Source organism: Fukomys damarensis, unplaced genomic scaffold (genome assembly GCF_012274545.1).
Source record: "Fukomys damarensis isolate Sample0158 unplaced genomic scaffold, DMR_v1.0_HiC HiC_scaffold_15, whole genome shotgun sequence".
Taxonomy (NCBI): Eukaryota; Metazoa; Chordata; class Mammalia; order Rodentia; family Bathyergidae; genus Fukomys; species Fukomys damarensis.
In genome coordinates, this window is record NW_022900927.1 from 36,117,525 (window position 1) to 36,143,091 (window position 25,567).

Here is a 25,567-nt window from a genome sequence, read left to right on the forward strand (position 1 = left end):
TGTCCCTCATCTCCAGGCTGTGACATGGTGGTGCAGTGACTGTGTAGGCTCGGAATCACTCACCAGCATCATCAGGTAGGGGTAAAAGAACAAGTTTCCTCTTCACTTCACACTGCCTTAGAAGCTGTAGATGGGAAGAAGGTAGCAGAGTTTAAATTCGAATATAGTCAGTTTGATTGAATAACTGGGAGAAAGTATGTGTACAACAAGAAGTGGAAATTTGAGGGCCACCTTAGAATTCTGCCTTAAATTGCATAAGCCTCCATAGTTTTGCATAGTGAATAGTCAACCACAGGTCCAAAACTACATGAACTGAGGTAAAATAATCAAAAGCAAAGGCCTCAAAGCCTGATTTTCTGTTCAACTCCAGGCTTCCTATATATCATCGTAGAGTATTGAACAAGTTACTATCCCTTTGAGGCTGTTCCCCAGTCTATAAAATGAAGAAGTAGCCCTTTCTTCAGAGGTTCAGCATCAAGATTAAATGACTATATGTCAAACCCTTATAGCGGCACATCTGGGCCATTGTAAACTCTTAATGTTAATTCTTTCATCTTTCTCTCTTTATACCATTATTCTTCAGATGCAATTTCTTCACATGGAAACTCGAAGTGACCAAAAGACAAAGATGCATTAATGACAATAGCATTTTCCAAAGCACTTTAACCTATAATATTAATTTGTTCTTCACAATATCCCTGAGAGGTGGGGAAAACTGGTGTCTTCTCGTTTGAGGAAAGAACTACCTGAGACATCAGTGCTTTGATCGTTGCTTCCCCTTCATGGAAATTTCTTGGCACACATTCAGGGTGTGTGTGGCTTTCTCCATTTACTAGCTGGTAAACTTAGGTCAGTCGTTTCTTACTATATAGGGATAATCATAGTGTCTCCCTCGTAACCGCAGGATTACATGAGGGAACTCAAGATGGCTATAAACATCATGCCTTTATATAAAAAGTGCTTGATCAATGTTAGCCATGAAAATCATTAGGTAGAAAGCAACACTGTTATTCTTTGCTAAGTTTTATGTGACTTCTATTAAGGTGTTTGGCCCCCGATTCTATTAAGGATTGCCCCCCCTTCTGCCTGCAGAAATGAATAAACTAAATCAGTATCATCATTTATGACACTGGTGTCCATCTTAATACTTTCACTATTTTTCAAAAGTACATGCCACGTTGTTAATTAAGTGAATTGTTTTATAGTTGTGGAGTTTTTGTGTGTTTTGTTTTGTTTCCTTTGGAAGTTTGGGGAGTGATATTTAAAATCTGTAGCATAAACTACAAATTTGTATTTGGTTTTTTTTGGTTTTTTTATTTAATTTATTGGTACATTCTAGGTAGACAGTACAGTTACATTCATTACTGGGACTTTGTACCTTTGTTAACAGCTTCATTCAATCTATTTATGTATACAAACTGAACTCTACTCCAAAATAAATATCATTTATTTAATAAATGTAGAATAAAGCAATCAATTATAGGAATAGGACAGAATTAAGTAAGCTTTTTAGAAAACTATGGATTTTTTGATTGGTTAGTGGTGATCTAGATGGTTTTAAGAATTAGAATCAGGCATGAAAATGTGTTAGTTGATTAGCTGATAAATTTTAAAACATGAGATAATTATTTTAATATATCTGTGTTACTTTATCTACCCGTTATTTTAACATTCTGGAAATTACCACGGCTTGCTTTAGATTAGTTATATTATACTATAAATATGTCCAGATGTTTTTGTTATTCTATAATTTTTTGAGTTTTAGCTGAAGACTTTCTTAGGTTTTTTTTTTAACCCCTTTACAGTGATTGATTTCAAAGTTAGTCCTTGCTGGATTTTGTTTTTGATTAGAAAAGAATCAAGAGTGACTTCTCTTAATTGTAGAGATATAGCAGCTTTTAAAGACGGCAGCGTAATCATCTCAGTAAGATAATAGCTGGAACATTGTAAACCATCACTGACAAAACATGAAGAAATTCATTAAATTATTTAAATCCATTAAAGAATCATAATGGTTGCATGTCAGTAAACATTTGAATCTTTTGCATAATCCAATAATGCCAGTGACTACCTGATCCATATCAGGGCTGTGAAAAAATCCAGAGTCAGTGTTTGGGGAATATAACATCTTGGAAGAAAAACGAGAGAAAGGCATTGTTCCTTAGTATGTAACATACTTCCCCCTTTTGCATCTTGTTTTTCAGGGATCTGTCTTACAACCTAGTAGAAGATCTGCCTAGTTTTTCAGCTTGCCAACAACTTCAGAAAATGTACGTGTCTGTGTGTCTCTAAGTCATCCAGTAAAAAACGAGAGCCCACATGCATTTTTTCAGGTCATTGGTTTCTTAGCCTATGGCTCACTGGCCATACACTTGATGCTTTCCCTTTTTATACACATAAGATGTGACTGTATAGGGTGGCTAGAAAGTTGGAGAGCAGACAGTATTGTTTCATCCTGCCTCCTACCATACTGTAAGTAAAACATTTACAATGTATCTCTCTTTTCTCCCTGACTCAGTGTAATGAACTGGATTTGTCTAAGCTCTGGAATTTTTCTTCTTTTGCAACTACAACCAAACTTTTGTATCAGTAAGTGGTGCTATTTTTTAGTATAGGAGGACATGGGTTTCTTGGTGTATTTATTTCACAATAGTTATCTTTAGTAACATATTTGTCACATTTGAGGTGCCACAGATGTTACTCAGGCATGCAACATTTTGGAATTCTCACCTTAAATTGCCTCTCCCACAAAACATCAGCCTTATTGTTTTATAATCATACTTGCATCAAACAACATTAATGATCTTTCTGTACTTCATTTTTTTCTGAAAGCCTGTGGGTGATTAAAAAAATTAAGCAAATCTATGTTTTAAACGGTGAGGATTTGATACTCCTGAAGATCTTTAAGGAATACAAGAAAGGTTCAGAAGGCAACACCAATATGAGTCCTAAATGTTTTGAATGATGGTGGCATATTTAGAATACGCTTTTATATCCTTCCAGGAGAACTAGCTGATTTGAAAAGCAGGGCTACTTTCTTAAATTTATAAATTGAAATGTTTTTTAAACAAAAACCAGTAACTTATTAATCCTACTTTGTGTTCTCCTTTGATTGAGGGCAGGGGATCCTCCTGTAAAACTTCTCTGAAGTCTATAATCTTTGAAACCAGTAACTTTGAAATCATTCTTTGAAATTTTGTTATTTCAGTGACCTCAGACATAATGACATCTACGAAGTTAAAGTGGACACTTTCCAGCAGTTACTCAGCCTCCGATCTCTGTGAGTACCACCCAGCACCTGCCACAACACAGAGCACTCCTTTCTCTTTTGGAGTGCCCCTAATATTTTCCTTTCATTGTCTACTGTTGGGCCTTTGTGCGTGTATTTGCTATGAAAAGGCAAGTATTTTGCTCTGGATTTCCAGGAATAAAGTTAAAAGTAGTAAATGTGCAGTTATGCTTTCTACCAGTCAGTGGACATACAACTTTTTGAAGAGGAAAGGAGACCCAAGTTACTGAAGAGCCCGCAGGGTGTGATTCTATTCACAACCTGGAATGGGCAGGCATCAGCTTGCAAACAAAAATGGGATGATCATATAATTCTAACCTGCCTGCTTTTCTTTCCTGGTTAAATAGAGTTTGGTGTGTCTCAAAAATGCTTAAGAAGGGCCAGAGTTTAGCTCAGTGGTGCCACCACCAGCTGCCTGCCTCGCAAGAAAACACAAGGTCCTGAGTTTGATCCCCAGTGCCCCCCAAATAAAAAAAAAGAAGAAAAAGTACTTAAGAATCACCTGGTGGCAACCTTAAAATAAGGCAGCCTCCAGGTCATTACCTGCTTCATGAGTTAGAATTTCTGGAATGAGGCTTAGACATCTGCATTTTAACAAGTTTGTAGGTTTGAATGTAGTTGTCCTAGAAAATGTTTCTGTTGCCGGGGATTTAGCTCAGTGGCAACACACCTCCTTGCAAGTGCAAGATGCTGAGTTCATGCTGGTACTAAAAAAAGAAAAGAAAAGGAAATGTTTCTGTTGTTCTGGCAGTTAAGATTCATTATTATTCTATTTCATGATTGAAAACATTGCATATTTTTTCAATTAAGAAATTATATTAATTTTTTAATTGAAATTTATGGGCTGGGGATTTAGATCAGTGGTTTTGCCGCCTGCCTTGCAAGTCCAAGGACCTGAGTTCTATCTGCAATACAAAAAATAAACGAATAAATAAATAAAATAAAATAAAATTTAAATTTATGCCTAGTATGAACAAAAACCCTGAATTTGATCTCTAGCGCCACAATTAATTAATTAAATTTTTAAAAAGAAAGCTTAGTAGCATCATTTTGTGAGATAATAGTTAAAAACCTTTATATGCTGAATTGGATTTCAACGTGATTTTGATGAATCATGATGAAACATGTAGTGTTGATGACGCGTATTCGTTAGAAACATTTTGCTTTCACTGACCTCTTGAACTTGGGTACTTGCACTTGCGAGGCAGGCCACTGAACCACTGAGCTAAATCCCCGGCCCTTCAAGTATTTCTTAATAGTTGACAAAATAATATTACTTCTTAAAGCATTTTAAATTTACTTTTAAGAATTACTTTTTTTTTCCAAAAACTTACCTTGAGAACCAGCTTCTTCTGAATTTAGTTGTGTTACTCCTTCTGTAATTTTGGCTTGAATTTATTTGCATTGTTATTTTACTTTTTAAAAAATAAATATGAAAAGTATATTACTTACTTTTGTTACCTATCTTATTCAGCAGGTTTGAGTTCTGGCTATTTCCAAAAGTGGGTTCTATTTTGACAGGCTGTTCTCCAAGTCTAGCAGAAGAATTAACGCTGACTATGAGGTTGCATAGGAGTCTTTCTTTCTGAATCCCACCTTTTCCTCTGACCTCACATGCAGTTAGTTGCTCAAGTGATTTTACCAAGTGCATTCTCTCCAGTCTTCTATTACAGGTCCTTGAAATCACCATCCTCCTACCATTGACATGTATCCATTCATCTCATTCTCCAAAGAGTTATAAAACAATCTTTCTTACATAGATGTTAACTCCTTACCCACTTCTGAATTTTTCTATCATTCTTCAACTACCCTTAGGATCAAGGCTAAATTTCCCAGCACCACTTTTCAAAATCCTATTCCATACTCCTGGTTCAATCACATCTCTCACCCATACATTCCCAGCCACCGATACATAGGCCATTATTTCTCCTGTTTCCATTGCCTATTGAATTCCTCCCAACTCTTGACTATGCCCCTATTCGTCCCATAAGAACAACATCGCCTGTGTTTTAGCTTACTCCATTCTGATGCACTGTGCACATTCTCGATTACAGCACTTAACACTCAGCACTGTCATCAGGCAGACCATTTCCCATCTAAAAACAAGAACTTTGTTATCTTTTTTTTCTCCAGGGTCAAATACAGTGCCCTCTCATTATTTACTTAAGAATCCAAACACGTTCAGACCAAAAATTCAAGGGCTCCGAAGTCAATAAGCTTGAGTTTGAATCCAGCTCCTGAGAGCTCCTGTGTTGTGACTTTGGGCAATTAATTTCTCAAGCGTGTGTTCCCACTTCCCCATCAATAAAATGGGGATGATAATAATGCCTACCTCTCAGGGTTGTGTCGAGGGTTTTAAGGCAGTATACATTAAAAAACTCACAATTATTGCTGGCACAAAGTAGGTTAAAATGTGGTTATTAGATGAAGTGTATAGCCTTTTAGAGTATGTCAGTGATGCCACTGGCAAGAAACAGAGTTGACCCCAGCGAGTTCAAATAGGGGACACCCACAGAGGTGGGGTGGGGAGCAAGCAAGGAATAGGCATGCAGAAATCAGCAGCATCACAATGACTGTGCTAAAGAGAACAGAAAAAGAATGGCACTTCCAGAACACAGAAAGAGCTTAACCACGGAGAGGGGTGCGGTGATTATAGCTGATGTCAAAGATGAACTTCCAGAACAGCAAAGGAGTGGACTGTGAGTGCCTACACCTCACCTCTCTCTTGTGGGGCCTCCATTGAAAAACCAAACACAATGGCACAGGAAAGTGGAAAAGGACTCCTCCAGGGCTGCTGGGAGGATGCCAGCACAGGCTCACACACTGGGAAGCCATTAGCATCCTTCACACATATAAAAGTTCATAAATACTTAAGACCCAGCTAGGTCACCAGAAAGCCACATGGAAGGATGTGGCCTACATTCCAGATGCTCTGCTCTGTGAAGCTCACCCCTGGTAACTATGTTCTTCTTAAAGCTGACAAGGAGATTTTTGATAGAGCATATTCCTCGCTCGCCTTGGTAGGTGCTGTTCCCTGAGTAGCTCAGTAGAAGACAGTCTCCTTGCTCTGTTATCAAAACCCAGACAACACTGTAGCTTTCCACCTCCCAGGTTTTCCTCCCCTTCTTAGCTGCCATGTTTTGCTCTGAGACCAAAGTGAAAAAAACTCTAGTTTCTTCTGAGAAAAGAAAACAGATCCCTAGGAAACCATTTAAATGAGAATGTGACTATTCTGTGAATTTTATTTACTCAAGGTAAGTTGAGGGCCCAGTGTCATAAATTTATCAATCCCTGAGAAAGGTTGACTTTAATCATTTTCGATTTTTTCTAATGCGTACATCTTAGTTACCCTTGTTAGGCATTTTTAAAAGGAAAATCTTAAAATTCGCAGTTCTTGTTGAAGTATAGAAGTTCTTATCTCTGATCAATTATCCACAGAAGTCCTTGCAAAAAGATTTTATTCCTGCTAAGTTATCTACCTTTCTTTGCGTGTGACAAGTAAATTTTATTTCTCCATAAAGCATAGTATTTTATTTGTTATCAAAGATTTTATTTTGTAACATATGTTTGTCCCCCGTTTTTTTCATATTCTGCTTACTTGTTAATGTGGCTTACTGGGAATTATCTTGAAAGCATCTTTCAAGAGCTGACACGTATGATGCTGTGCACAAATTCTTAGCTGAGTTTCATTGTTTATCAGGGACATTTTAGGAGTTAACATTTACTTGCTTGTCAGAAGAGGCTCAGAGCATTGTCTTTTACCACTTTTCTATCCCCACAAATTTTTTAAAAGTCCTAATAAAATTTTACAGCCATATTAAAGTCAATCTTTTAATAAGAAGAGAATAAGAACTGAAAATACCTTTGTAAATGACTTCGCCTTGATTACTTTAAACAAGGTTGATTTGAAGTATCCTCTCATCATTTTTCACTCTTAGGTGAAGGGTAGTTCAATAAGTAGTTGTTCCTGGTCTGAAATTAAATTATGATAGAACACTGAATGCATCTGATTAAACTTCATTTGTACTTCTTTGCTTATGTAATTCTCTTTTTAAATAGGAATTTAGCTTGGAATAAAATCGCCAGTATTCATCCCAATGCATTTTCTACTCTGCCATCTCTGATAAAGCTGTGAGTATTTCATAACTTGTTTTTGGCATGTTTTTAACAACTGGGGACTTCCTGGTTAATGCGAATATTTTCATCGAAGATATTCACAGTACAGTTTGCCCGTCCTCTATGTTCTCTACACACTGAACTCTGTCAGAGACAGGAAGGAGTGTCCTTGTGTCATGCGGGCCTTTAAGTGGTTAACTGAAGAGCTGAGCGATAGCTGGTTCTGGTTAATCAGGTGAAGTCCCTTTTGCTGAATAATCAGGTGGGATGGAATCAGATGTCAGTTCAGCTCTGAAGGGCTTTCTTTTTATTGCTCACCATCTTGTCTTGATAGAAAACCTTTCTGTCTCTTTTTTTTCTCCTCCTCTTTCCATCTCTTCTTCTTCCTCTTTCCTACTAAAGAAATAAGGAACTGGCCAGATAGAACTTAGGGGAAACAGAAATAATCCCCCAAAACTTTTACTGCTCGTTCCTTTTACTTTTCAAATAAACGTAGCACCTCCCCCTTGACTTTAAGTGTCCCCATTTGGCAAAATAAAGCCAAATATAGAGCAATTTTGGTGAAATTCAAACTTTTCCCTCTGCAATTGTGATGGTAAATAGAAAGGTTATCAAGAACCGAAACCAAAATAGTTACTTTTACCATTAAGATCCTGCTTACAAGTTTTTACTGAGTAGTTTAATCATCTGTAGGTTACTTTTTTGTTTTGTTTTACAGAAATGTTTTATGCTAACAGACTAAAAGCCAATTGTTGTTTGATGTTTTGCAGGGACCTATCATCCAACCTTCTGTCGTCTTTTCCTATAACTGGGTTACATGGTTTAACTCACTTAAAATTAACAGGAAATCATGCCTTACAGAGCTTGATATCATCTGAAAACTTTCCAGAACTCAAGTGAGTTTGTCATTAAAACTAATAGGATACATTTGTGGTCATGTGAAATGATAGACATGTTACAGTGGTTTTCTAAATTTGTGAGGTCATGAGACCCTTTTGAATTGCATTTCATGCCTTCAAGTCCCCCACCCTCTGAAGTAGGAGAATGTGTCTTCCTGACCACATTTCCTTTTCTTCTCAAAGATGTCTTCCAGAATAACAGAGTTCATGGACAGAGTTTGAAAACCATCGACCCATGAGATATAAACTAGGATATGTAATTAAATAACATCATAACAATATTATACTCCTGTTTCTAGTTTTTAATTCATGTATCATGTATATATTCTAATAAAATATAGTAAATCAATATTTGAGGAATGCTCTTTAAAATCTGTTATGCTTATTATAATAATTAACATGAATGATTTTTATGCATAAATGTTTATAAACATGTTTTTATAAACATGTTTTAAACCATAATACTTTTTATATATTATAGTACTTTTAAAAGTATAAAAGTACAAAACTCCAAAACAGTTTGCAAAGTAGAAGAGAAAGAAAAATACATTTTTATGTATTTTCTTATTATATGTATTTTTTAATATTAGAATCAAAATGTTCATAGACATTTATATCATCACATTTTAGGCATTTAGCATGTCATGATTTTCCTAGCAGTCATTTTTAATCATATTACAATGAATATTTTCTATCATTTGAATGATGGAAGTTGCAACATGCAGCTTCAGTAATTATCAACATTTCACGGTAATAATTCTTAATAACTCCATTGTTGTTTTAAGTATCACTGTAATGAACACCTTTCTGCACGTAAGTTGTTTTGAATTGTTTAGGTTAGCACCTAAAGGTAAAATCTTTGGCTGAAAAAATAAACATTGTATTTAATGACCAATCTTTTTAAATGTGTGGGTTTTTTGTTTTGCTTTTTGTCCTTTTAAAGGGTTATAGAAATGCCTTATGCTTACCAGTGCTGTGCCTTTGGAATATGTGAGAACATCTACAAAATTCCCAGTCAGTGGAATAAAGGCAACAACAGCAGTGTGGACTATTTTCATAGGAAAGACGCTGGAATGTTTCAAATTCAAGGTAAACCCTGCTCTGTCATAGTGATGAAATTATTTCTGGAAGGGTCATGAAAACTCATGGAATAGACTTTCTGAGCTCCAGACCTATCCCTTTAGAAACAGCCCAGCAAGTTGAGAACCAATCCCACTTCGTGAAGATTTACAGAAAAAGAGAAAGCTCTCTCAGGATTTATTCTACAATTTTATCTGTTCTGTTAGTGAATCCCTAACATTTAGATTTATAATTAGATCCTCCTTAGCATACGTTGTCATCAGGGGTAATTACTCATATAAATATCTCTATAAACTTTAAAAAGGGTCTCATCCTTATGAGTAACTTTTCCAAACATGCTTCTGAACACTTTTCTCCAGAAGATAAAAATCCTTTTTGTTTGTTTGTTTTGTTTTGTTTTGTTTTTGTTTTTGTTTTTGTTCTTTTTTGAGACAGGGTCTCACTATGTAGTTGACACTGACCTGGGACTCACTATGTAGCCCAGACTGGTCTCAAACTCACAGTGATCCTCCTGCCTCAGCCTCCTGAGTGCTGGGATTACAGGAGTGTGCCACCATGCCCAGCTAAAAATCCATTTTTTATTCCCATGGCCTGGGGAGAGTAGAGAATATATACATTTTAGATTATTCCATATTTCAGCAGAAAGGATTAAGGATCCATTTCTTTTTTCCTACTAATTCTAAATCATTCTCCCCTCCTATTCCCCCCGAGGGGTATCTGTCAGGAAGGTGAAATGAGATAATGTCTGTGAAGCACTCGAAGTAAGACATTATTTAAACAGACAGCAATGCATCGCAACCACACCTGTGGTAATGAGGAGCCTCCTTGGGCAGTACCCTCTCCTTTACCTGCCAACCTTGCGAGTTTGTACAGAGTCTAAACAGAATGGCTTCTTATTCTTTGAACCTTAATGATTTGTTGCTTCCAAAGCAAGTGTGGTTCAGTCTATCTTCAGATGTATATCTGTTTAAGGAGCCTTGTCTTGGTTTTCTTTTAAGGCCACATGTGTCTTGCTCTTGTTCTTGCTTTAGATTTTTTTTTCCTCTTCCTGTATCTGCTACTCTAATGTCTACTACAGTTCATTCATCTAAAATAAATGGGAGCAACTACTAGTATGTGCCAGGTGCTGCACTAGGCCTTGGTGGTACTCAATAAACAGAAGATGTAACTCCTGAGTGAGTTTATTTTCAAGGCCCCCATGTTAGAGTTGCACAGAAGCTTTTCTGAAACACTGATGCTCAAGTCTGACAAGATAATAATGTCCACTTTTAGGATATCTAAACAAAGCACCAAGTAGTTATCTGTCTTCTGTTATACAGAATTTCCTAGAGAAGAAATAATAAGAAACTTATTATGTACCTGATTCTCCTCTTATGCTCAGATAACCCAGCTGAGAACATTTGCACTATGGCTATTGTAGTGTTATAAAGTCAGATTAAATGGTCCCTGAAGTGAGTGGAGTGAGCCCCTAAACTCTAATTAGGTCAGTGAGATTTGGACCCATCACAAGCTCCAGAGAACATCCACAGAATGCGAGAGCTTAGATATTCTAACCTAGAATCTGGGGTCACTTTCCCTCACCCCCAGTTTTGCTGGAATACTGTGGCATAGTCGCTTGAGTAGACTCCCCAAAGCCAACTTTGTAATAGACTTGGAAGAAAACCAAAGCCCAGGGAAAGCAGGACATCTTGCTTTCATTTTGCTTTGTAACAGTTCCTGTGTGAAGGGCAACCCAAAACTTCCTCACTGGGATTTGGCTCTTGAAAAGAGAGACAGAACTAATCATTCCAGGACTTCTTCCTGCAGATGAGCGTGATCTTGAAGATTTCCTGCTTGACTTTGAGGAAGACCTGAAAGCCCTACATTCGGTGCAGTGTTCGCCTTCCCCAGGTGAGAGATTTCAGAACTGCGTCTGCCACTGAGGCCCTCACTAATGGTGTGGCTGCCTTTCAGGAGCCAACGTGCTTCTGACCAGCACCCTGCCCCACAGGGACCTGCACAATATAATTAAGTGGGCATTCCCTGGAGTTGCTCTCCATTCACAGGCATAATTTTTGTGGGGGACTTTTCATTCGGATTAATAAAAACTAAAGAACCAAGCAGTTAAAAGTATATGCAATTTTTAAAGCAATATTAGCAGTTTAGCCTAAATACAGTCTTGCTTTATGTAATCATTGATTTACGAAAGTGACTTGTCTTCTCTGTAAATAACTATTTAGCAGAAGCAAATAATAGTTTGTACAGAGAAGTTAAAAAAAAGAAAGAAAAAATATGGAATTCACTTAAATGTCCCATTCCCAGAAACAGAATGAAGAAAACGGTTGGGAATAGTTAATATTTTATGTTTGACAATTACATTTGTTCCCTGTTCCCTCTGTTAGATTTCTGTTACTGTAACAAAATAATAAAAATAATAAACTTAATAATGGTTTTGAGGTTTAGTACGCAGTCACTTGGCCATATTGCTTTGGGCCAGTGGCAGCACAGTATTATCATAACAAGAGCACGTGAAAGAGGCCTGTTTACCTACGGCAGCAAAGCAAAGAAACAGAAGAGGAGAGGTCAGAGTCACGATACCCACTTCCAGGTCACACCTCCAGGAACCTAACTTCATTCCTCTAGATCCCACCTCCCAAAGGTTCCATTGCCTCCCAGTAAGACCACAGGCTTGGAACCATGCCTGTAACACATGGGTCTTTGGGGGACATTTAAGATCCAAATGATAGCATTCTTTAACTCCAAATGTCAGTCTAAAGCAGAGATCAGATTGTCATGAAATATACCCATACAATACCCATATTTCATTTCCTAATTTGTGGAATATTTCCCTAGGGTTCTCTTTTTCTGCCTGTGAAACCTTATTGAAACATTCTATAGAATACAGTGACAACTCTAGGAGATCTGACTTTGTGTGGGCCTGACACTGCTGTATTTTGGAGACTAAAATCCAGCAACAGAAACTCCCCTCTTTCATCTTTCTCTTTGTACACTCTGGCAGCAGAAGCACCTGATGATGTGCATACCTAGCCAGTGGTACAAAATCCCCAAGGTAATCCAGGTGATGGCATGAGAAAGTAGCGCATGCCACACGATGCTGTAGGTTATGAGGGCTCCTACTGGGCTCTATCTCTTGGGGTCCTACTGAAGAAACAAAAGGGTACTTTCGCAAAAGTTGTTGAATCATATTTTGACACAGTCTTTTTCTTTGGATTTTTCAGGCCCCTTCAAGCCCTGTGAGCATTTGTTCGGTAGCTGGCTGATCAGAATTGGAGTATGGACCGTAGCAGTTCTGGCACTTTCTTGTAATGCCTTGGTGACCTCAATAGTGTTCAGATCATCTCTGTATATTTCATCCATAAAACTGCTAATTGGAGTCATCGCTGTGGTGAACATGCTCATGGGGGTCTCCAGCACTGTGTTGGCTGGCGTGGATGCCTTCACTTTTGGTAGCTTTGCACAACATGGTGCATGGTGGGAGAATGGCACTGGTTGCCAAGTTATTGGGTTTTTGTCCATTTTTGCTTCAGAATCATCTGTTTTTTTGCTTACTCTGGCAGCTCTGGAGCGTGGGTTCTCTGTAAAGTGTTCTATAAAATTTGAAATGAAAACTCCTTTCTCTACCCTGAAAGCGATCATTTTGCTTTGTATCCTGCTGGCTCTGACCATTGCCATGGTTCCCCTGCTGGGTGGCAGTGAGTACGGTGCCTCTCCACTCTGCCTGCCCCTGCCTTTTGGGGAGCCTAGCACCACAGGCTACACGGTGGCTCTCGTCTTGCTCAACTCTCTTTGCTTCCTCATCATGACCATTGCCTACACCAAGCTCTACTGCAACTTGGAGAAGGGAGACCTGGAGAATATTTGGGATTGCTCTATGGTGAAACACATTGCTCTGCTGCTCTTCACCAACTGTATTCTTTACTGCCCTGTGGCTTTCTTGTCCTTCTCCTCTTTGCTAAATCTCACATTTATCAGTCCTGATGTAATTAAGTTTATTCTCCTAGTGATTGTCCCACTTCCTGCATGTCTCAATCCTCTTCTCTACATCCTTTTCAATCCCCATTTTAAGGAGGATCTTGGGAGTATAGGAAAGCAAAGCCCCTTCTGGATGAGATCAAAACACCCAAGCCTGATCTCTATTAATTCTGATGATGTCGAGAAACAGTCTTGTGACTCAACCCAAGCCTTGGTGACCTTTACCAGTGCTAGCATAGTCTATGACCTGCCTGCCAATTCCGGGACACCACCAGCTCATCCAATGACTGAAAGCTGTCATCTGTCATCTGTGGCATTTGTCCCATGTCTCTAAATATGAGGGAAAAAGTTTTCAAAAATTGGAAACCTGAAAATGTGAGATTGAGGACAACAGAGCAGTAGTTAAGACAACTGAGTTGAAACTTGGTTTAAGAACCAAAAAAAAAAACAAAAAAACAAAAAACCTCTCAGTGTGAAAAAGCTGATACCTATTGATACTTGAGAGTGAAATATAAATCTAAATGCTGCTTGTATTATTCATACAGATCAGTTCACATTATTTATGAAACCCCAGAGCAAAAAAGCATACTGAAATGTATTTCAAAAAAAAAAAGATTCTATTACTTTAATTGCACTCTCCCTAAGCTCACCAATGTAATCATTTGGGATGGGAGAACTCACTATCAAAATGGGCTTATTTAAACCCCTGAATTCCTTCAAATGTAGTTATTAGGGAAATATAGGTTTTCAATGACCTGTATTACTAAATTGTGATCCATGAGATTTCTTTTTAATGACCATGTGGAGATGTTTTAGTCTTCCATTGCCCTTCGCTGAAAAAAAAAAAAAATCCATCCAAGTCGCCACATTTTTAATGTGTAATGAATATAAGGCATTATTAACTCATTCATTCTCAAATAATTTTTAGAGATACTGGATTTTATGAATCAGCATTCAGTGGTTCCACCCCCAGTGAAATAAAACTGACTGCAAATATTGTGAAAGGAAAATTATCATAATTCTTTTTTTTTTTTTGGTGCCTGGTATCAGACTGTGGTTCTTGTGCTTGCGAGGCAGGCAGCAGAACCACTGAGCTAAATCCCCAGCCCTAACATAAATTCTTTTGTTACTAAGGCAATCATGTACAGGTGAATTTTGTCTTGGCTTATTCGTTTTTCTTGACATCTCATCCTTTTTTTTTTTTCTCTTAAATTCTTTTATTGGTACCTTTTAGGTATACAGTACATTTACATTCATCATTGGGAACTTATACCTTTACATGATGTATCTTGGTTCTTTATTTTTCCCCCTACCCCTGCCTTCCCTTCAACCCCTCCAACCCTTCCTATTTGAAAAAGCTTTGCTTTTTTAATATCTCATATTATTTTTCCTTTCTCATTCATTTTTAATTCTTTTGCTGTTCAAAGCTCAGAAAGAAAGTTCATTGCTGGCAATGGACATAACCTAGAAAAGAGTAATCAATGTGGGATATTTTATTCCTGAACGAATGCACATTTTTTTGCAAGAGGTTTTATTGTTGATACAAATTGATGTGCATCTTAAGATTATGATCAAATATAGGTATGACATAAATTAAATCCAATGATTAACTTCTCACACATGTACCTCTAGAATTTCTAGCAACTATGTCTGATACCAATTTGGACTCAGCAGGACTTGGTAGCATATTACCGTGTTTATTTAGCTTGGTTTTGGCTATGTTTCTGGATCAACCACTTGATATGAGGAACAGTACTTTTCTGCTTATTCCATGTTAATAACATGTGTTATATATTTTAAAAACAAAATTAAATATGAAAAGTCAAAAGATTAATTCTTAACTTCTATTATCCTGTTAGCTTCATTACACCCAAAAAGGCTATTAGGTAGATTTATTTTTATATAAGCATGTTTATTCTGATCAAATGCTTTAACTTGGAATTGAAAAAAAATACATTTATGAGATGTTTTATCAGATGTGTAAATATAGAACTGTATTTATTACAGTAAAGATTCAGTGACATTAAAGATAATAATAAGCCATGTACAGTGGCATAGTCTTCCATATATATTGTGTTTCTCTGCCCATTTTCTTTAAATTCATTAACTGTATACATGTAAATATATAGTACTTGTAAATAGCTTGCAAATCTGCTTTTCTATTGGGTACAAAATAAATTTGTAATAAAATGTGTGACTTTAAAACAAAATATTTTCAAGTCTATTTATTGAGCCCATAGGCAGATACATATTCTCCTAATGAAAATTGTTGGTGTTTAAGTACATTTGCTATGTAAATATTTGCACTCTGGTACTTTAGATATTTTGGACTTACATTAAGAGATAAATGTTTCATAAGAATAAATCAAAGTATTTTTATCAACTTTTGGATTATTTTAATTATGATTGATAAATTATTTTCCCATGACATTGGTAAAGTTTTTGTCCTCCTTGATAGTTGAGGTTTTATAACCAGAACCTGCAGAACACCATCCCAGGGAACTTGGCCCTGTTTCCCGCATATTCATCAGCCTTAACCACATGCTGCCTAGTTAACAAGGTCTCCCTGGTGCAGTCCATGGTGTGGCTCACTCCTGTTTATTATTGCACTTCTTTTAACCCAGGACAGACACAGAAGGTGCCTCCAAAGAACGTGCCTCAGTGTTTCTTCTCAACGTATTTGTTTTTGGGTATTCAAATTTGGAAACAAGTTCTGGCATTCTACCTGTAGTTCTCCTCAAGAAAACATGTCAGTAATGTAATTTTTTTAAAAAAGGAGACTGTAATCACTGTAATTTATTTCTTCCAAAATAAATCCGCATACCTTGTTATTTTATCAACAAAACGCTAGTTGTAGCTCACACATATGATAACATTGCTTTATTAAGTAGTGAGTGCTCTTCACTGCAATACAACATAATCAGAAAGAATTGGGATTACATCCAAAAATTAATAAATTTACACTAAGAAGGAGAAAATATGCAATAAAGATTGACAGACTAACAACCTGAACAAAGGACAAAATAATAAAAAGAATGTAAACTAATGAACTAGCCTAGAGTAGTTAACAAGATTTGTGTGGCTTTTTTTTTTTAATGGTACTATGGATTGAACCCAAGATTTTCACACTGAACTGCATCCCCCAGCTTTTTAAAATTTTATTTTGAAACAGCGTCTTGCTAAGTTACTGAATTTCCCAGGTTAGGCTCATTCTTGCAATCCCCTGCCTTAGCCTCACAGAGTGCTGGGATTATAGAAATGTGCCACAGGCTGTTTTCCAAAATGGATTAATTTATTCGGCAAATATTGTGTACCTATTATGCGCAGTGCTCTGTGCACTGGAGCTAACAAAATGAAGCCTAGAATTTGCATCGGAGGAGAAGAGAGATAGATAATAAGCAAATAAAAACAACACAACATCTGATAGAAACATGAATGAAAGAATTGCAGCTATTCTGAATGGCATGAAGGAAGTGACAGGCAGGTTACTTTAATTGTGGAGGTCAGAAAAGGTCCCTAGAAAGGCACCTTTTATACTGAGATTTTACTTTTGTAATACAGCCATCTTTGCTGTTGTGTTCAATCAGTTATATCAAGCAAACGCAACAACTGTCCTCTATTCATATAAAAAGTTATGAATGACATTTTAATAGAAAAAATATACTGGGTGGCACATAAATTTTTTTCATACAATTCCTGAAGAGAAAATTATTCTTCTGTGAAAATTTTTAAAAATCACTTTATTTGATTTTGGACAAAAATAGAAAAACAAGGTAATAGTGAAGGAAATAAAATTAGCAACAACAAACTTTGCATTTAGAACCAAAAAAGCTTTAACATCTGAAAACAGTAACAACGTCTGGCTTTGTCAATCATGTCATTACATTTGGCTTCATGTCTATTACCCAACATGAGAATAAATCCTAGATAAATTGATGGAGTTCAGCGGGGCGTGGTGGCGCACGCCTATAATCCCAGCACTCCGGAGGCTGAGGCAGGAGGATCGCTGTGAGTTTGAGACCAGCCTGGGCTACATAGTGAGTTCCAGGTCAGTCTCAACTACATAGTGAGAGCCTGTCTCAAAAAAACAAAACAAAACAAAACAAAAATTGATGGAGTTCATTGTGACCATACTATTTCTACTTCCATGCAAGCTCTTCAGCATTTGGAAACTTTAGTGTTTAACTCTGCATCTAAAGGAGACCATTCCTGCCCTGCTTATAAACCCTGAACATTTTCTGTACCTACCACAGAGGCACTAAAATGCAATTAGGTTATGGCAGCTCTTTCTTGTAGTAGTCAGTACCCAATCAATATCCTCCTTATGAATGTGTCTGAAGATATTGAACTCAGGAATTTTGGATATAGCTCAGTAGCAGAGTGCTTGCCTAGCATGGACAAGGGCCTAGGCTCAATCCCCAACAAATTCATACCTGTAATTCCAACACCCTGGGAGGATGAGGGAGGATGATTGTAAGTTCAAGCTCAGCCTGAGCAACTCAGCAACTAAGGAGACCCTGTCTCAAAATTTACAAAATAGAATTAAAAAGGTCTGAAAATGTAACACAGTGCAAAGACCCTGAGCTCAATCCTCAGTACTACAATAAATTATTTATTAATTAAAGAAAGTTGAACTCATATTCTACACTGTCTTAATCATCTCAACCATAACTAGTCTTCTAGATTCAGAAACTGGTATACGTTCTAAATTGGAAAAGCACTGAGAAATGCAAGTTTTGTAGGTATGACTTTCAGCTATAGTACTATACTTCAAGACACTGAAAAATGCTACTCCATGAAATAGTGGGCCAAATCCTATGTTACAGGGAAATGATGTTTCACCAAAGAATAGTAAAAAAGGAAAAGAATAAAATAGAGCATGCTTCACCTGGAAGAAAAACGACTAAAGGAAAACATTTGAGATATTTGGATAATTAAAATTTATTAAGTGCTTTCTTGAATACCTCAAATGCTCATAGCATTTCTTAAATGCTCATAGCAGCCCAGATAGTAAAATGATTAAGCACACTTGCCAGAGATATCTAGGATCAAATACTAGTTTTGTTATTCTCTGTACTACCTTTGGGCAAAGAAGTTAATTTGTTTTCAGCCTCAACTTTCTCCTCAGTAAAATGGGAATAATATCATCAGCCTCATTGAATCTGAGGGAAAAGTGAACTCCCAGGGTCAAAGATGAAGAGCTAGGACTAAATATCTAGAAAACAATAAGTAAGCCAGTTTACTCTTTCAGAGAACAAGAACTAACTGGTAAACAACTCAGGGAGACCGAAGTAATCTTACTTGTGGAATATTCATTTATCAGTTTTTTGGATACCAAAGAAAACATATCAAATTGAATGAGAAGCTAGATCAAAGAAGTTAACAGCCCAATTCCCAACATTCTAGATGAATTTTCATGTTAGCCTTCTTTGAAGGAATGTCATATTCAGAATATTGCTGGAGAAGACAGGGAGACTTTAAATTCAAAATCCTGAAACAGGAGGAAACAGTTCTGTTTCATGAGTGGGTGGCCAATATGGTAAAGGATAAAGATGAGGGACTTAAACTCACTTGTAAGAGACCTGCTGTTGAGTAGTAGGCAAGTCCCTTCGTTTTTCTAGCCTTTGAATGACTTCACTTTTCCCCTAAATCACTAATAAAATATAACATCCGCTGTCTTAGGGCAGGTTATAGGAGAGACAGTCTGCTGCTATGTAGGGAAAAGGGGCAGGTAAAGGTCAAATAAGCCAGATTTACAGTTTAAAAATCACAGAAATACCATCACAAAGGGCGATGGACAGTGAGGTTCAGATGCTGCAGGACAGATTTTCTCTTCAGCTTATTAAAGTCTTTGACTCTCCTCTAGCCCTCCCCTTTCTGCCTTTCCTTTCCTCTCTCTCACTTTGTATACCAAGTGTTACGGCGTGTATCTAGATGTTCCCCCAAAGCCTCATGGCATCATGGGTGAGGAGTTTATAGGTGGCTGGATTAGGGTGTGTGATGCTGAGATTAACGATGTGATACTGGGATTAAGGGTGCCCAACCCTGGATGTGAGAAGCACCACCCAAAGGGCAGGTAACCTGGATGGAATACAAAGAGACAGATAGAATCTACTTTGCTGCTTTGCTGCCTTCTGCCTGCCTTGCTTTGCCATGAACTGTTTCTCCTCTGAGATGTCCCTCTGCCATCCCACCCTGTCTTGTAGCCAGTTGACTATGGATTGAAACATCTAGAAACTGTGAGCCAAAATAAACCTATCTTTCTCTAACTTTGGGTGTTGGACATTTTGTTTCAGCAATGAGAAAAGTAACTAAGATGACAGGCTATAAGTTTTATAGAATACTGAACAGCTGTAGTTACTTAGGCTCTTTTGATTATGAGTAACCAGAGAGAGCAGAAAGTTATTGGGAGGAAAGATGAGACAAGAAGGGAAGCCAGGGATGACCAAACTGGCCATCAGGACCACGGTGTGGTATTGATATGGAAATCTTCATCCTAGCCCTGGATGGAGTGTTCTTGCCTTTTGCTATGGTTAGGATATAGTTTATCTCCACCAAAATTCATCTTGAAATTTAATTGCCACTGTAATGATGCTGAGAGGTGATGAGAGCTTTAAGTGGTTACTAAGTTGCTAAGAGGAATTAATGCTTTTCTTGAGGTAGTATGCTCATTGTCACAAGAGCAAGTTACTATAAAAAGCAAGTTGGGCCTTACTGGCTTTCCTCTTGGTCTCACTTCCAGACATTTCCATTATCCTTCTGCTGTTCACCAGGAGCTGAAGCAGCACGAAGCCATCACTGACATTGTCTTGGACTTTCCCACCTCCAGAACTATGAGCCAAAATAGTCTTTTTTAACTTACAAATTACCTAGGCTTGGGTATTTTGTTATGGCAGTAGAACAATGACTAAAGATTTAAAAATTGGTACTAAAATTGGAGCGCTGCTATTACAATATCTGAACATATGAAAGCAGCTATAAGAACTGAGAAATAGGCAGAGTTTGGAAGGGTTGGAAAGATCAGCCTAGAAAAAAAAATTGGGTATCATAAAGGGTGATTCATAAAGGGTGCTTCTGGTGAGGGCTCAGAAGGCAAAAATGATTACAGAAAATCTGGAACTTCCTAATCACTTGTGACCAGAATACTGATAGAAATATGGACAGAGAACTTGGGATGTAGGAAAGTGATAGAGTGCTGGACTAGCATGCACAAGGCTCTGGGTTCTATCCCCATTGTGTGTGTGTGAGATATATATATATAAAATGTATGGACAAAAAATATGGACTTCTGATGAAATCTCAGATATATATGAGTCATGTGTTAACTGAAAATGAAGTAAAGGTCATCTTTGTGACATGGTGGCAAAGAACTTGGTGCATTGTGTCTACACCCCAGGACTCTGTGGAAGCCAGAACTTCAGAGTTATGGACAAGTATTTCTAGTGGAAAATTTTATAAGCAAAATAGGAAAGGAGGTACATGGTTACTTTTAACTTCACACACTGAAATATGGGAGTAAAAGGTTAATTTAAAGACAGAATTTATGATTAAAAATGAAGCAAGGTGTAAAATTTGGGTATGAAGAGTGAAAAAGCATTAAAAACCATACAAGAGCGAGGCCAACAGACTCTGCTAACGATATTAATGTGGATTTAAGGGAACCACATTCTATTCATCTGTACAATGAGAAAACACCCAGAAGTTCCTTCAGAAATCTTTGAGACGGCTCCTCCCATCATAGGCCCGGAGGGCTAGGAGGACAGAACATTTTGGAGGGACAGGCCTAAGCCACTCTCCAAAAACTCACTGCTTAGGCACACTTTGGGTCTCTGCTCCCTGTATCTCAGTAGCTTCCACAGGTATGGCCCCAGGTGTAGCTCAGGCTACCACAACACAGCATGTGAGCAGCAAGCCTCATGGTGTTCATGTCCACACGCCCGTATTAATCCAAGTAAGACTTCAGACTTTTGAATTTGTTTTGGAATGAATGAATGAATGGAATGGAATGAATGTGCTTTTTATGTGAGAAAGACATGGATTTGAGGGATCAGAGGTAGAATGCTATGGTTTGGATGTGACTTGGCCCCATCAAAACTCATTGCAGTAACAGTAAGTTTCCACAGTTGTCTTCATGTCCACCCAGTGCTGATTATGTAGTTGTGCAGAATGTCAAAGCTAAGGGCATGGCTTCCTCTACCTAAATTTTAAAGAACAAGTCAAACTGCCTGTAAGCCCAGGAAAAAACCTATCACAAAGGAAGAGCCACCGAAGGGTCGTTGCTAGAATGCCTAGTATACCTGGACCCCACAGCAGTAGAGCCACCAGCAGTTTGCAATGTCTTCTTGGGAGAGCTGCAGGCACCAGTATGCAACTCTAGCCTGAGAGAGCAGAAGTCTAAATGTAGTCCTACCAAACCACAGAGGCAGAGCTAATGTTTCAGGATGCAAACACTCAGCATATCCACCAAGTGGCACATGGGTGGAAAAATTATCCTCCAGCTTTAAGACAGGGCCGTGGTTAGGGTGAAGTGTCAATTTGATAGGCTTTGGGATCAGCCTGGGAGGTGGGTGGATGTTTCTCCATGCATCGTGGAGGCATGACTTGTGTACAGTACAGTATACGGTTCCTCACCCACTTTCTGGCTGTCACTGTTCCCCTGACCTGCTTCCCACCTGCTATGAGCTAAGTATCTTTGTTCTGCCATATTATAGGTTGTAAACCATGGACTGAATTAGGCAAGCAAATTAGGAGTACTATCTACACACATGTGCAATTACTTCCCAGCCACAAAGGCTATCAAATGTCCTGTGGACTTGATCCGAGGAAGAACAATGAGGTTCTTTTTCACAAGAATTTAAAATTAAGACAAACAAACTCACTCTGATGATGATGTGAAAGTGCTTGGAAATTTTGGCTGTCATCGATATCAAGAAAAAGCAAAGTATTGAGAAGCAAAAAAAAAAAAAAGTCATATGCTAAGAAAAACAAAACACTGTTTTAGTTATATCTAGATAGCCCCCAAATCCTCATGAGCTGCTAAGTGGGGCTATTGAAAAGCGATTGGATTATGAGGCTGCTACAGCTGATTTGCTGTTTGCAGGGGCCCGGTCAGAAGAAGTGGGTCACATGGCAGGATCGAAAGGTCTACCCTCCCCGGCTCTTCTCTTGACTCTGTTTCCTGGGTGCCGTGAGGAGCTTTCCTCTAGCCGGGCCCTTCCATCATGCTGCTTCTGCCTGGAGCAGGCCAACCGTGCAAACACTGAAACCTCTATAATTTGCAATCCAGAATAAATCTAACCTCTTTATTTGGATGTGCTGGGTATTGTGTATCAGCAGTGAAGAAAGTCATTAAGGTAACTGGAGTGGAAAGAAAAAAAGCAAAGAGCTCTAGTGGCGCTGTAAATGATAGTTTCTACAGAATTCCATTCCCTGGTGGGTTGGTCATACCTTTTGTCCTGTTCTTTGATGTCTGAGAATTTGCATGTTACACTCTTTCAATAAACCGCTTAATACTGAAGCTAGTTTGAGAAACTTTTTTGCTGCTGTTGTAGTGTCCTGCACAAAACCTCCCCAGCTAAAATGTCCACTTACATTGTAAAAAATGTTCTTGAATCAAGTCTTATTTTGTTTCCTACATATCTGGGTAAGTTTTGTTTTTTGTTTTTTGTTTTTGCCTCTCTCATGTAGATGAGCTACAGGTTTTTCTGGTGAGGGAGATATGTAGCAGTGAAACACTGGCCCTCCGTACACCATTCTCTGCCCTACTTATTATGGTCAACTACTCTCTTTATTATACTAGGAATATTTACATAACATCACAAACAAAATAAGCATTTACATAAAGTACATATATAGTTTAAGATATGACTTAAAATGCAGTGAATGTTTAAATTTTAAAAATTATTATGGTAAGATATTGTCATCATGTGCTTCAAAATACTCCCACTCACTTCCAGTGCACTTATCATTCTTGTCGCTCACTGAAGCAGTTCTGGACGCTCTCTTTCATGGCTTCAATTGTGCTGTCATGGCTGCCTTCATGCCCTGAACTGATTCAAAATGTCTTCCTTTCGTGATCACTTTGCCATCAGGGAGAGCTAGTAGTTGCACAGGGCCAGATCCAGTGCACAAGTTGGCTGAAGACACACTAATGTGCTTACAAGCCTGCCTTCCCATTGGATGGTACTTGGTAGCATCATTCAAAGCATCCTTTTCAATCACATCTGGTAAAGAAGGGGATGACGGCAATGTGTCTTTACTGTAAACTCTAACATTTAAATATACAGCCTTTATTTTGATCAGCCCTTGGACATGATGAAAATTTTCACCTAAATCTCTGTTCTTTAAATTTCCTTTTTTGTTCTCAAGTAGAAATTGGGAAAAGATAGTGGTGAAGGTAAGCATAATATTTCTGGCATTAAAATGAGAACCAAGACTTGTTGTGTAGAGGTACAAGATCCCAACAATGAATGTAACTACACTGTATCCCTAAAATGTACCAACAAACTCAATTAAAGCTGAAAAAAATATTTCTGGCATTAGATAGCCCTAGACTTCAGTGTCAGCACCACAATTTTCCTATAGGATAACCATAGCCATGTTATTTTCTTTAAATGGTAATTTTTTCATCTATAAAATGGAAATAATAATGGCATTTATCTCGCAGCTTACTTCCTACTTAATGAAGAATTATCAATATACGAAGTGCTTGTTACATCATAAATGCTCAATAAATGTGTAGCCATTGTCAGGAATGTGAGATGGCCCAAAGACTAGTACCTTTTACCATACCTTCTCTTTGAACCTATTTTTTTTAAAGACAAACGGTAAGGCAGATGGAGTAAGCATCACCTGCATTACTGAGAAAGCACGTAAGTTAGCAGAGCTTTTATGTTTAGGCAAGTAGACTTTCTAATATTTACTGAGAATTAGGCAAACTTCCACTGAATCACAGGGAACACTGGATCACCACAAACCTCCCCACATAGAAGTGTATTTCTATAAAATAACATCAGGGAAGAACAGAAAAAAAAAATGTAACATTTTGGGGGACAGTTGCAGAGAAAAGGAAAGACTGAGTTCTTCTAAGTTTTAATAAGATACATCACTTACTGTGCTAGGGTTCAGATATGGTTTATCCCTTTAGGATAAGGGCTCACATGTTGGAGGCTTGGTCCCAGTGTGGGAGACCAACGGGTGGAGGCGGAGGTGGAGCCTCATGGAAGGTGGTTGGACTGTGGGTGACAGGCCCTATGAAGAGATTATGTAGTTCTCAATAGACCTGAGTTAATTCTCCCTTGGGAGAAGACAGTATAAGGAGAAGCCAGGATTGCAGTGTTAGTGAAGGTACCCCTACCCCCTACTGAGAAGGAAGTTGTTATGGTTTGTATCTAAATGTCCCCCTAAAGCTTCATACTCGTAGGTGAGGCTTAGTGGAGCTCACTGGATCTAGGGTGTGTGACACTGGGATTAAGGGTGCGTGGTACTAAATTAGTCCACTGATCAGAATCAGCATAGTTCTGGATGGCACCACCCAAAAGGTGGGCAGCCTGGATGGAATAAAAGGGTTAGGGAAACAAACCTGCCATCATAATTATGAATTAAAGGACTGCTGGGACAGCTCTGCATGGAATTTTTTTGAAATATAAAGGCTGTATTGACTTAATAGGTATTCTTTGCTTCCATATTCCTATATCTTCCCGATCAGCTAAGACTAAAATTTATTTTTCACTTGGCTCAGTAGTCCTGGGAGCAGTTTAAATATGGTCGTGGAATGTGCAAGTAATAAATTGTTTCAGCCGCCTGTACAGACTAAAAGCTATTTTCGCACACGCACGCACACACACCCAGCCTGCAATCTGGGGGAAGTTAGATGCCCTGCCATGAAGCCACACAAGCAGACTATGTGGATATCCATGTGGTGAGAAACTGAGGCCTGCACACAACTATATGGGCAGGTTTCTCAGCCTAGGAAAGCCTCAGATGACTGACAGCAGCCCGTTAACAGCTTGATATAACCTCCTAAGAGACCCTAAGCCACTCCTATATTCCTGACCACAGAAACTGTGATGTAGTGTGTGTCTGTCAATTTAAACTGCTAAGTTTTGGTGTAATTTGTTACATAAAAAAAGGTAACTTATAGAACCCTTCTGTGAATAAGAATCAATTAAATTTCAACACTTAAATATTTAAAATCAGAATTATTTCTTAG

At 38.0% G+C, this 25,567-nt stretch overlaps 1 protein-coding gene across 1 annotated transcript in view; it reads left to right on the forward strand.

The window, feature by feature from the left end:
• The window catches only part of Lgr5 (leucine rich repeat containing G protein-coupled receptor 5), a 77,473-nt gene extending 63,504 nt beyond the window's left edge, over positions 1-13,969 (forward strand). The window contains exons 11-17 of the mRNA XM_019206543.2: positions 2,205-2,270; positions 3,209-3,280; positions 7,349-7,420; positions 8,176-8,301; positions 9,248-9,393; positions 11,191-11,274; positions 12,603-13,969. Of these exons, the coding sequence (XP_019062088.2) occupies positions 2,205-2,270; positions 3,209-3,280; positions 7,349-7,420; positions 8,176-8,301; positions 9,248-9,393; positions 11,191-11,274; positions 12,603-13,690 (1,654 nt within the window). The 3' untranslated portion in view covers positions 13,691-13,969. The remainder of the gene's footprint in view (positions 1-2,204; positions 2,271-3,208; positions 3,281-7,348; positions 7,421-8,175; positions 8,302-9,247; positions 9,394-11,190; positions 11,275-12,602) is intronic.
• Positions 13,970-25,567: the final 11,598 nt, after the last annotated feature.